Raw genomic sequence first — 12,419 nt, forward strand, 5'->3', positions numbered from 1 at the left:
TGCTCCCCCATCCATCACATAAGAGAGTCCACTTTGATTAACAGCTCCCCCCCAAGCTGTGCTGCAGACGGCATCCCGTCCCCCCTCCCAATCATACACACACAGCCCTGCGTCTCCCCACCCCAATCGTGGTGCTTGCAAGAGGCTAGAAGGGCATTCCAGAACCTTGAGGAAGGGGTGGTGGCTTGGGGTGAAGGGTGAGGGGGGCCTGGATGCCCGCAAGGTCCTTGGCAGGAGTATTAATAGCAGACTCATAGCTCCAAGATGGGAGGGGAAAGGAGAGGAGAGAGGGAGAGGGCTGGACGGCAATGGGGAGACTGATGCTGGGAGGGGGATGCAGAGGTGAGCTGGAGAGTCAGAGATGGGGTGTCAGGTAGGTGCAGCTGGCTAGAGGAGCAGTGTATGAGAAAGGGGGGGCGTAGGAGGTCTGAGGTATAGAGACCCAGGAAAAAGGGGCTCAGGGAGAAAGGGGGTGGAGGAGAGTCCCCAAGAGGCAAGGGAGCTGAGGGTACAGACTTCTGCCTGCCATTTGAGCCCCCTCCCTCCATGAGGCCCTTGGGCAACTTTCCCTGTCCTAGATTTTGGGGGTCCACATCCCCACCTCCACCTTGAATCCCCTTGCCCCGACCTTACCTTTTCATGACCCTGTTCTGTTGGGGGGATTGCGGGGGTGCCAGGACCGGAGCCGGCGTCCAGCGACCCGAAGATTCCGCGCAGGGCTCAGGGAGCCGATGGGTGGGGGGGTCAGGCCCCGGGGCGGCGGCAGCAACAGCAGCGGCGGTAGCGGTAGCTGCGGCGGTGGGGACCTCTTGCCTGTTCCTGGCTCCGTCTCTCCCTCCTCTTCCTTGGTCCTGACCTGCCCTGTCTGTTCCCCAAGGTTGCGGCCACCAGGACTAGGCGAGGACGAGGCTACACATGTTGCGCTGGAAGTTGGGCCCCGGACATTGCGGAGGCTGTCGGGGTGTCCTCTTGCGGCCCCGACCCCGCGGGGATCCCCCCTCCACCCACCGGGGTGCCCCCCTCTGCTGCTTCAGCCCCGGCTCCTCCCCCAGTTCATGTGTCCCATCCCGCCTCTCCCTGGCTCATTCGCACCCCTCTGCTTTATGCCCTCTGCGCCCCCCTCCCTCCAGCGTCTGTGTCTGTCTGTCTGTCTGTCTGGGTCACCTCTGAAGCGGGTGTTTGGTGTGCGTGTTAGCGTGAGAAGCGGGAGATTGCCTGTCTGGGGACCGCTTGCCCCTTCCTCGCTTGGTCACCTCCAGACCCCTCCCCCGGCGCCCCCACTCTCAAACACAGCCAGAAACACACATACACACGCGCACACACGCACAGCCTCACTTCCCTGGGATTCCCCCTCAACACCCCCGGAGCTCAAGGAGGGAGACACACACACACACACACACACACACACACACACACACAGGGGGCCAATGGGGGCCGAGCTGCGGCTGCCGTCAGGGGCTGTTCGGACAGACAGGAGGACACAGGCAGCCGGGGATACTCAGACACCCAGCCGGACGCAGGCAGGAGGCACAGAACCCAGGTATACACCATTCATCCAGGTTTGGGGGCTCAGGGGAAGGACTGGGAGGCCCGCGACGTGCCAGCAGGCGGCTCAGGGTCGGTACAGACAGACAGACCCCTCCTCCCTCGGCCGCCGCAGCCCTAACACAGACACACCCCCCCACAGCCAGCCCTGATACCCAGACACACATTCTCACCGGGCAGATGGCAGTCACACGAGAGACCCCTGGGGGCCGGGCGGACCCACCCAGGCCGACACCCCCCAGCTGGGCGCCGGTGGCCGAGAAGGCTGCGGGCGGAGGGTGGCGGCGGCGGCGGCGGCCGCGGCTTGGAGGAGCCGAGCGGGAGGGACTCGCACACTCGCTCTGTTCTCGCACACACACACTCACTTGGGATGCGATTAACATTCAGTCCCCGTCCGTCCCTGCCGGGAGACCCACAGCCCCCCCTCCTGGCCTCCCTGGGGACCCCTCCTCCTGCCAGGGTTGGGGGAGGGGGCCGCCCCCCACCTTGCTCCCAGCTTCTCCCTTTCTCCTGGGACAAGGCAGTGAGGGGCTGCAAATAAAAAGGGAGGAAGAAGGGGGAGGGTAGGCAAGGACTCGCCTGTTATGGAGACACGAGCTAGATTCCCAGGCCAGGGGTTGCTGACTCTCACTTTGAGGGGTGGGAAGCACCAGTCCTTTCTCTGACTTCAAAATCTACCATGCTAAGAGCCATCATTTGGCTTCTATTGCTCCATGAGGCCAGGCTTGTGAACTAGGTCTCCATGGTAGAGCCAGTTGTCCAAACCCCCAGGCCCTCCTTCCTCAGACCCAGGGGTCCAGGCCCCAGCCCCTCACCTCCATGACCCCCTTCCTTGGAACTTAGGGTCTCATCCCAACCATTTTATGGCTCAAGCATCTTAATCCCAGGAATCTGGATCCACAGTCCTTTTCTTCCTCTAACATTCAAACTCTAGTCCCCAAGTTTCTTCCTTTTCAGGAATGGGTACCTTCAGCCCTGCCCTCCCAGACCTTGGCAATGAAGGAAACAAGAGTCTCACTTAATGGGCTCAAGGGCAAAACTTACACGCGGACTATCTCAGGAGTTCCTGAGCCAGGTTCCAGCTCTTGCTCCAGTTACCTCTACCTTCTCTCTCTCTTTCTTTCACTCTCCCTCTCTCGGCCTCCACTCTCAGGCCCAGGTGTCCTGCACCACACAACTTCCCAGAACAGTCTGGGCAGCTTTATAGAAACACCAGGAACACCCCAATTGGAAGGATAAGATGAGAATGTGGTCTTGTGGAACCTCGGGGACCAGGCTGTGGTCTGGACTGCTGTGTCTATGATGGAGCAGACACTGCTTTCCTTCTGGATATTGGAGATTGTGGTCCATCAGTAAGAAAGAAGTGATATGAAGGTATTTCCTCAGAGGCTTGAGCAGACTGCTTTCCCCAGGGTTATATCCATGGGTCTCAGGTTCCTGAGGGTGTTTCATCAAGGAGAGTGTCAAAATGCCTGAGCACTTAGAAGGTTTGAAGGAGGGGCCCCAGATTCCTGGGTCCCAGTGGAGAAGGAACTCTGGACTCTGGGTCTGAGGAAGGAGGGCTGGGGCCTGGACTCCTGGGTCTGAGGGAGGAGGCCTGGGGCCTGGACTCTTGGATTTAAGGAAGGAGGGCATGAGGAAGGAGAGGATGGGGGCGGGTCACCTTTTTTCTTTTGGGTGGATTGGAGAGGGCCCTTGAGAAGGTCAGAAACTACCGCCCAGCCTCTTGGTCTTGGTCAAGGATTTGTTGTTACTGTTTTGGGCCCTGGGTTTTTAAAGTTCAGAGGCCAGCCTCCGAATCCCTGTGAAGGGCAGAGGCTTGGCTGGTGTAGTCTGTCCTTTACCTTGGCACAGATTGCCTAGGGGATCAAGTGCGGGATTTGGGAGTGTCAGATCCCAGCGACCCTGCAAGTTCATAGGACACAGCCTTGGGCGCTTTTCGGCTCCGGCTCTGTAAGGCTGGAGGTGGGCGACAGGGGGAGCCCGAGAGACAGGAGCCCGCCCTCAGGGGCGGAGCTCCCACTCCGGACTCCTCCCCCTCCCTCCCTCCTCCCTTTTCCCCGCTCTAGCTCGGCCGCCAGCTCCGGCCTCGGCTCCCCCTCATAGAACCCCCTCCCCGGAGTGGAGCCCACCGGAGGGTCCCTCTCCCGCCCCTCTGCCCGCCGCCCGCCAGAACAGCAGCCCCGGGGGGCAGCCCCCACCAGCCTGCCTCCCTCCAGCTCAGCCCTGCCAGAGCCCCCCCAGCCATGAATCTCTTCCGATTCCTGGGAGACCTCTCCCACCTCCTAGCCATCATCTTGCTACTGCTTAAAATCTGGAAGTCCCGCTCGTGTGCCGGTGAGAGGCCCACCCGGGCAGAGGGGACAGACTGCGGGGGGCGTCCCAGGACAGGGGGAAGGCTTTGGGAGCACTAGGGGAACAAGTTCCAGCCCCCGCTGCTTGCTGGGATCCCTCTTCATGTCCGGGGTCAGCAGGGGGTCAACTCCCTTCCCCTGGCCGCGGGTGGAGGTGCATACATGTTAGTGAGGGTGTTTCCAGGCCTCCAGTTTAGCCTCCTACAGCCCCAGTCTGGGCAGCTGTGGGGTTCCGGGCTGGGAACAGGGAACCACGGAAGGCGGGGAGGTGGCTGTGAGTTGGTGACGTGGACCGCGGTGGCCTGGAAGGGAGCGGAGGGAGGTGACTGGTTCCGGGGGCTGAGGTCAGGCAGGGTCCTCCTTAGGCCCCACCTTCGGTCCAGATGGTGGGAGGACCCTGAGGGGGCCAGAGGTGGCAGTGAGGCCTAGACTGGGACTGAAGCCTCGGGCTAGAGTAGCTTTGGGACTGGCTGCCCCCTGGCTGTGGGCCGTGGGAAAGGGCCCTGCTGAAGCAAAGGAGGTTGGGGAGGCCTCCTGGGACTGCTGCACTCCAGAGCGGTTTCCAGGCTCTTCCCAAGCACCGTGCTTTAGTTTACTGCCCATGCAACCTGCTTCAGCCTCCTTCTCCTCTTCCTCTCTCTGTCTGGACCACAGGGATTTCAGGGAAGAGCCAGGTCCTGTTTGCTGTGGTGTTCACTGCCCGCTACCTGGACCTCTTCACTAACTACATCTCACTTTACAACACGTGCATGAAGGTAAAGTCTCCACACGACCTCCCTAGGCCCCCTGAGGCAGGGGAGCCAGGCGAGGGTCCCAGGGAAGAGTGGGCAAGAGTGGGTGTGGGGCCTGAGGCTGGGGCTCCTGGGCCTGAGGGTCTGGACTCTTACCGGGCAGGGGCTGGGGACTTGAATTTCTGCACCCGAGTAGGAAGGGGGCTGTGCTTCCATCCTGCTCTGTGAGTTGAGACACCCTGTCATCATGCCCCTCATCAGGTGGTCTACATAGCCTGCTCTTTCACCACGGTCTGGATGATTTACAGTAAGTTCAAAGCCACTTACGATGGGAACCACGATACATTCCGGGTGGAGTTCCTTGTCGTCCCCACAGCCATCCTGGCATTCCTGGTCAACCACGACTTCACTCCTCTGGAGGTAGGCCCCTGGTGTGTCCTGCAATGGTCAGATGGTTGTGGCCGAAGGACTGTTGATAGCAGGGAGTCTCCAATGCTTCCTTCCATGGGGGTTGCTGAGACTTCCTTATTTTAGGACCTGCATGCTCCTCGCACAGGCTCTGGAATCTGATGGTGTTAAGGGTAGCAGCAGCAGTCACTATGAACCAGACATTTACTATGCAGTTAACAGATATGGACTCACTTTGCAACAATCCCATTTTGGAGGTAGGGAAACTGAAATCTAGGCAGTCTAAATGTCCAAGGTCACCAACCTAGATAGTACCCAACTGAATAGCTCAGGACTTGGGAACATGGGGCACGCACGGATGCTTGGACTTGTATCCTAGGTCTGCTGTTTTCTACTAGCATGAACCTGGGCCTGTGATTTGACCTCTCCATAACTTAGTTTCCCCATTTGTAAAGTTGAATCGGGTCACTGTGAGGATTTATTGAGATGTGACAACATTGCCTCTGGTTAAATACATTGAGACCCTAGAACCAGTGTGCAGGAGAAGCTTGCCCCTTCCACTTAGCAGCAGTGGACTTTGGGCAAGTCATGCAAACCTCTCTGTGCTTGTTTCCTCGTCTGTAAAATGGGGATAATCTGTTCCTACCTTATAGGTTCTTTCTTTTGTGTGTGTGCAGGGATCTAACCCAGTGTTCCAGGCATGCTAAGCATGTAGTCTGGCGTTGAGCTGCATGCAGCCCCAGCCCTCAAAGAGTTTAGTAAGGGTTGATGTTTGTAAGGCCCAGTGTCTGGCATGAGGTGGGAATGCCATGACAGTAAGTGTTCGGTGACTTAAGTGTTTTGTGCTGTGCCTGATACTTTTTCATTGAAATGTTAACTGCCGTGATCTTTATTCCATGGCATTTTGGTGGGGCCTGTACAAACTCCTGGGAGGGATTTTGGGAGGGCCCGTGCTAGGTCTGCCATTTCAGGCCTCCTGGAGTCTGGCGGGAGTTATAAATTTGGGGCAACCCTTCCTTCCCTACTCCTGCCCTGTAGGAAACTGGCCCTGGGTGGCTGGACATGCTGATGTTTTCGACAGAAGGTGTAATTCAGGAGTTTTCAGGCAAGATGTCATTGTAAAATTTTAGACACAGATTCAGAATAATGAAAGCTCTGTGTAGGGTAGAGATAAATCTAACAGGGGTGACTATCTATTAGGTCTCCAGAAATGCTACAGGGGATCAGATCATGCCATGGTGGGAATCCTGGTCTTGATTTCAGATGCTGACTTTGCAAATATACTGTGGTCACCTTGCAGAGGGCACTTAGCCATACCCTTGACTAAATCATAGCCACCCTGCCAAGTAGAGGTTACTGGACCCATTTTGCAGATGGAGAGGCTGGCAGGCTGCAGGAGACAAGGGGGCTTTCTCAAGGTGGGAGCCAGACCAGAACCCTAGCCTCTTGACAGTAGCCTTTGTGTTTCCCATGTTCACAAAGAAAGGTCACTTGTGCAAAGTTTCATCGCTCACTGTGCGCCTGGCCTGAGTGGACTATTCTCGTCTTCATCGCATCTGATCTCTTGGTCATTATGGGGAGATGTACTTATTCTGATTTCTCAGAGGACTAAGATGAGACTCAGAGGGAGAATTTGTAAGATTTGAACTCAGGTCTGCCTGTTTCCAAAGCCTGTGCTACTTGATGATGCTTTTAATCATAGAAGGAAGATACTCTTCAAAAATTCAGGTATCATGTTGGGATGGTGGGCATACCTGCAATCCTGTGCTTTAGGAGGCTAAGGCAAGAAGATGGCAAGCTCAAGGCCAGAATCAGCAAATAAGCAAAACCCTGACTCAAGTGAAAAAATTAAAAGGGCTAGGGTATAGCTCAGTGGTAGAGTACCCCTGGATTCAATCCCCAGTACCAGGGGGAAAATCAGATCTCATGAAATAGATAAATGCAGCAGAACTTCCATCTCCTCCTATGCTGTGATTGTACATCAATTTAATGGGTACATTTCTCAAGAATCTCAACCAAACCTGGTTGCTAAGAGCCTCTTTGAGGATTTTGGGTGGTTAAGGGAGCAGGCCCTAGAGTCCAGCTGCCTGGGTGGGAATCTGGTGTGACCTTGGACAAGTTACTTAGCCCTTGGGTCTGAGTTTGCTCATTTATGTAACAGGGATGATAATGGACTTACCTCACAGGGTAAGACTGAAGCCTAAGGTGCACACCATAGCGCCTTGGAGGCACCTAGGAGCACAGGTTGCTATGAATACGTCCTCGTGTTTTCCACTTCCTTCCCACAAACCAAAACAGCTGAGGAGGAGCCACACCTGCCACCTGGCTTTGTTCTCTGAGGACAGGTTTCGAGTATCTTGCAGATCATGAATCACCCCAGGTGGGACTTTCAGAGAGCTGGGGACTGACAAGGGACTGGCAGATGTCTGTAGTCTCTTCCTCCTGTCTTGTGAAACCATTGCCCTGCTCATGAAGATGGTTTTCACTACTCTTAAATGGTGGCTTATGCCACATGCATGGGGGGTCCTTTTCAACTCACTCTCTTATTCATTCAGGAACTGTGCTAGGTGCTGGGCCCCAGGGTGAGCAAGATGCAGGACACCATGGAGTTCAGTTCTGGTGAGAGGGACAGGAAGAAGATAAGACAGTGATTTGACAGGTGTACACCCAATTCTCACCCATAGGGTTACCCTTGAGGAATAGAATCACAGCACAGGAGGAGACAGGAGTTCTATTGCCAGGGAAGAGGTAGGCACATGACCACTGGGAAGAGATTTCCCTGCTGGGGCAACAGCAAGTGCAAAAGCCCTGTGGCAGGAAGGAGCATGGTATGTTGGAAGACCAGAGAGGTGGCCCAGATGGCTGCGGCCCAGAGTGAAGGGGGAGTGGGAGAGGAGGTTGGGTTGACAGTTGCCGAAGGCCAACGCACTAGGATTTAATTCTTGTTGTGATAGGAAGAAGCTACTGGAGGATTTTAAGCCAGGGTCAACATTGCCTAATTGAGGTCTCTAAAGATTGAATGATGATGATCCTCGGGGAGCAAAAAAACAGCCCTGTTGTAGAGAGGTGGAAGCGGAGGCTTGTGGAGTCTGGTGTCTTACCTAAGGTCTTAGAAGGGAATCTCCAAGCCAAGTTTCCAACCCAGTCCACCTTTAGAGAGGCCAGTTGCAGAGAGCTCATGGGTACTGACTCCTGTTCAAGCCCCTGCTTCTGCTGCTTACTAGCTACTAGCAAGTGTCCTAGCAACCTTCTCTGAGCCTCAGTTTCCACATCTGTAGAAGGGTGGTTTGATAGTTATGATTCTGCCATGGGGCAGTGGTGAGGATTAAAGGAGCTGCATTGAAACAGGGCAGGATGGCATGGGGCATGTGCTAAGCACCAGGATGGAGTTCACTGTGCCTGTGACTGCAGCGCATTCTCTGCGTCCTCCCCTGCCCCGCCCCCTCATCCCAGCCTCTCACCCCGGCCTCTGCTCTCACTCCCTGACCTTTCGGCAGATTCTCTGGACCTTCTCCATCTACCTGGAGTCAGTGGCCATCTTGCCGCAACTGTTCATGGTGAGCAAGACTGGCGAGGCGGAGACCATCACGAGCCACTACCTGTTTGCCCTGGGCGTCTACCGCACCCTGTATCTCTTCAACTGGATCTGGCGCTACCACTTTGAGGGCTTCTTCGATCTCATCGCCATCGTGGCTGGCCTGGTCCAGACTGTCCTCTACTGCGATTTCTTCTACCTCTATATCACCAAAGGTAGCCAGGATGCAGGGCCGGCTGGAGGGGGCCTGCCTTGCCTTGTCCCCAACCCTCCCCGTGGCCTGGCGTCCATCTGTTCAGCCCAGTATTGCTCAAGGGAGGGAGGGCTTCGTCTCCTGGCTTCTGGGGTCCTGTACCCTCTGTCCCCTAGGAATTCATGCCTCCAGCCCTTTTCTCCCCGAGGACCAAGGAGTTCCTGTCTTCACACTGTATTGATTGCTTCAAGTATAGCTTAGGCCAGGCAGGGACTTGGGCACACTGAGATCCATCCGTTCATCTATCCATCTATCCATCCATCCATCTATCTGTCCAACAAATTCATCAAGCACTAGGCTCTGGGGATGTAGCAGGAGAAAAGGTGGTCAAGGCCCTTTGCTCCCCTTATACTCTCCTGGGGAGACAGTGTGTGAATAAAGAAAGAGAATTACCAATATTGAGAAGAGCTATGGAAGAAAGGAACCAGGATGCTCATGGAGAACTGTGAAGGGTGGGGGCTACCCCACGTGGGCAGGTGGGTCTCTTGGAGGAGGTGGTGTTTAAGCAGAGACCTCGAATCCCAGGAGTTAGTGTGTGAAGGAAAGAGAGGCGGTGAGCAGAGGCTTAGAGACAGTGCCCAGCCCCCAGGAGTAAGTCTTGAGGGTGGGAGGGGGAGGTTTCACCTGGCCAGCCCTGACAGAGAGGGAGAAAGAGAAACAGCCAGCACTGGAAGAAATGGAGCCTCCTCTTGGCCCCCATTGCTCAGTCCCTGGGATGAGAACAAGGTTCCTGACCTCACCCCTCTGTGGTCTCTGCCAGTCCCCTGAGTGCTTGATCCTCAGTCCTGGGAGCTGTCCCTCCCTGCATGTCTGCCCAGCCCAATGCACAAGCCCCTGCTCTGGGGGCACGACATGGTCCCCTTTCTGCAGGCCTCCAGGCTAACCACCACCCCATCTCTCTCCACAGTCCTAAAGGGGAAGAAGCTAAGCTTGCCGGCATAGCCCTGGTCCTCACCAGCCCTCTCCTCGGCAGTGTCGGGAGGCAGAGGAAGGTGACAGAAGACGAGCCTTCCCGTCCAGGGGTGACTTTTTAAAGAATCCATCTCTCCCTGCTCCCCATACCCACTCCTACCGGGCTGGGGTGGGGGGCAATGGAGGACCCAAGTCTTGGGGAGCTCAGGACCTGGGCTGTTTGTAGTTTTTTGCCTTTTAGAGAAGAAAAAAAAAATCTTTCCACTATTTAGTTTTTGATTCTGATGACTCCTTTCTCTTCTACTCTCTGGCCCCAATTTTTATAAACTGTTTTCGAGTGTACTATGGGCCAAGGCCGGGCCAGGGGTCTCTTCCCGTCCTCGAGCCCCTCAGGCCTTTCCAGGTTCTGCCCACAGCCCCACTGGTTGCCAAACACTAAACTGCCCACTGCCTGCCCCACTTCTCACCGTGGCCAGGACCACAGCGCCTCCACCCAAGTTCCTGGGTTGGGGATAGGGAAGAAGGGGGGCCCAGGAAGGTTTCCCCTGATTTTTCATAATAACCCCCCCAGAATTTGAGTTTTTGTTTTTTTCCTGTTTTTTCACAAATGAGGGGGGCTCTGGGCTCAGGCATGGGAAGGGGCTGGCATAAGGGTTGCCACAGCTCTGATGCCATGTTTTTGTACAGAATTTGATGGTTAATTCTTTGTTCTCTTGAAATAAACAGAGGAAAATGATACCTCTTTTGCTGCTCCTTGCCCTCTCTCTGGCATATGTGGGGTCCTACCCCAATCCCTCTCTGCTTCTGCTTTTTCCTTATGGACTGTCCCTGGTGACCAGAGGCCTGGGAGGAGCAGGAAGATGAGAAATGGGGTTTTCCAAGACTCAGCTGCACCCTGATTCTTACGGCTCTGCTGGGGAAGAGGTTTTGGAGAAAATCTTGAAGATTGTAAGAATCTGGCCGTAGAAACTGCCTGATGGCCCTCCAGACCCTCAGGGCTGCGGAGGACTCTCCAGAACACGTATGTCAGAGGCCACAAGTGGGCAGCCCCTGGCCCGCCCGCCCTCGAATGGCACTGTGATGCATTTTGTTGAGCCACATGGTGTTTTTTTCTGAAAAAGAAAGAAAGGAAAAAAGAATGGGTCACCAGCCTTTCAAAACCAGATTTTCACTTTGAAGTCTGGATTTCTGGCTTCTCTTAAAAAGAGAGCTGTCAGCCTGACGGTGCTGGGCCTGCACTTCTGGACTGCAGCAGATGGCAGGCACTGAATGGAGGGGATGTGAGCATTTCACCACAGTCCCCAGGACTTGGCTGTGGAGCTGCTGTAGTTTATTATTGGACTGACACCATGTGTCTTGTTTGTTTTGTTTTGATTGTGTAGCGTTAAAAGGCAAATGAAATATTTTCTAGGTCTCTCTCTGGATTGGCTTCACACCTGGCCTGTTTCCTGCCCTTAGGTAACCTGTCTGGCTCTTGTAAACATTTAGATTTGACCCTCGTTTTAGTCAGACTTCTGTATGAGAACTTCCTAACTCTGCTCAGCTGCCTCCAGATCTTCTGCAGGATAACCATGGAAGCTTCAGGAGGCAGGGAGCTGGTATTTCCTGAGTCCTTAATAGGTACCAGGCCCTGTGCATCACCAGAATAAGCTCATTTGACCCTTATCCTCCCTAAAGAGGGGGCTCTTTATAGATGAAGAAACTGGCTTGGTGGGGTAAGGGCAAAGATGGAGTTTGCATATGCAGTTCCTGACACCAGAGCCTTTGTGTTTAACTGCTTCTGTGTGTTTTTAGCAACCCCCCCCCCCCCCGGCCCGTGCCCTTTTAAGCCAAGGGACCTCTGTTTAGAAGCCTGGTATTGGAAACACAGGAGCAGGGCCGCCTGAGTGAACTGTGGGGTAAGGGCGGTATCCCTGCCTGTTCAGCCCTAGGCACCTCTTTGAACCCAGTCTGAAAACTGCCTGTCTAAATCAGATCCAATTCTTTAGTTGTAAGCCAATATAACTCAGCCCAGAAAAGTTAAGTGACACACCTGAGACCATCCAGCTGGTGACAGAATGAGGAGCAAAGGCTCAGAACCCTCCCATTTCCCAGGTCAGAGTACTTCCTGTCCCACTGCACTGTGGCCATTTTCTGTAGATGCCCATGGGGACTGTGTTGTATTTATTTCTGTACCTCCAGAACCAAGTACAGGGCCTGGTACACATGAAACCTCAAAAAAGAGACCAATGGAACCCAAACTTGACTCCCCACAACCCACATCCCTTTGTCCAGTTTGGAAACAAATGTTCTGCAGCTGCAGTGGCCCCCTGTGTAGGTTGTTTTGTTTGGCCTGCACACAGTGATCACTTTTTTTTTGTATCTGTTGCCCCTAATTTCACACTAAAACACATACACACACGCACACACACACAAATGGATGTCCAGTTGTTCTTGAAAAAACAGGTTCTAGAGCCGCACTGTCCAATATGGTAGCCATCAGTTACACATGACCATTGAGCACTTGAAATGTGGCAAATCCAAAATGAGGTGAGATGTTAATGTAAGATACATGTGGATTTCAAAACTCAGTATAAAAAAATGTAAAATACCTCACTGACAATTTTTATATTGATTACATGTTGAAATGATATTTTGGACATATTGGGTTGAATAAAATATATTAAAATGAACTTCACTGT

General features: G+C 54.3%; 1 protein-coding gene across 1 annotated transcript; it reads left to right on the forward strand.

Annotated features, from left to right (window-relative positions):
- Window positions 1-3,600: 3,600 nt before the first annotated feature.
- Window positions 3,601-12,410, forward strand: Kdelr1 (KDEL endoplasmic reticulum protein retention receptor 1). The gene is made up of 5 exons (XM_026406339.2): window positions 3,601-3,882; window positions 4,554-4,654; window positions 4,892-5,050; window positions 8,536-8,788; window positions 9,734-12,410. The coding sequence occupies exons 1-5, from the start codon at window positions 3,792-3,794 to the stop codon at window positions 9,766-9,768; spliced, it is 639 nt and encodes a 212-aa protein (XP_026262124.2). The 5' UTR covers window positions 3,601-3,791; the 3' UTR covers window positions 9,769-12,410.
- The last annotated feature ends 9 nt before the right edge of the window (window positions 12,411-12,419 follow it).

This window comes from Urocitellus parryii, chromosome 15 (genome assembly GCF_045843805.1).
Source record: "Urocitellus parryii isolate mUroPar1 chromosome 15, mUroPar1.hap1, whole genome shotgun sequence".
In the NCBI taxonomy this organism is placed as follows: Eukaryota; Metazoa; Chordata; class Mammalia; order Rodentia; family Sciuridae; genus Urocitellus; species Urocitellus parryii.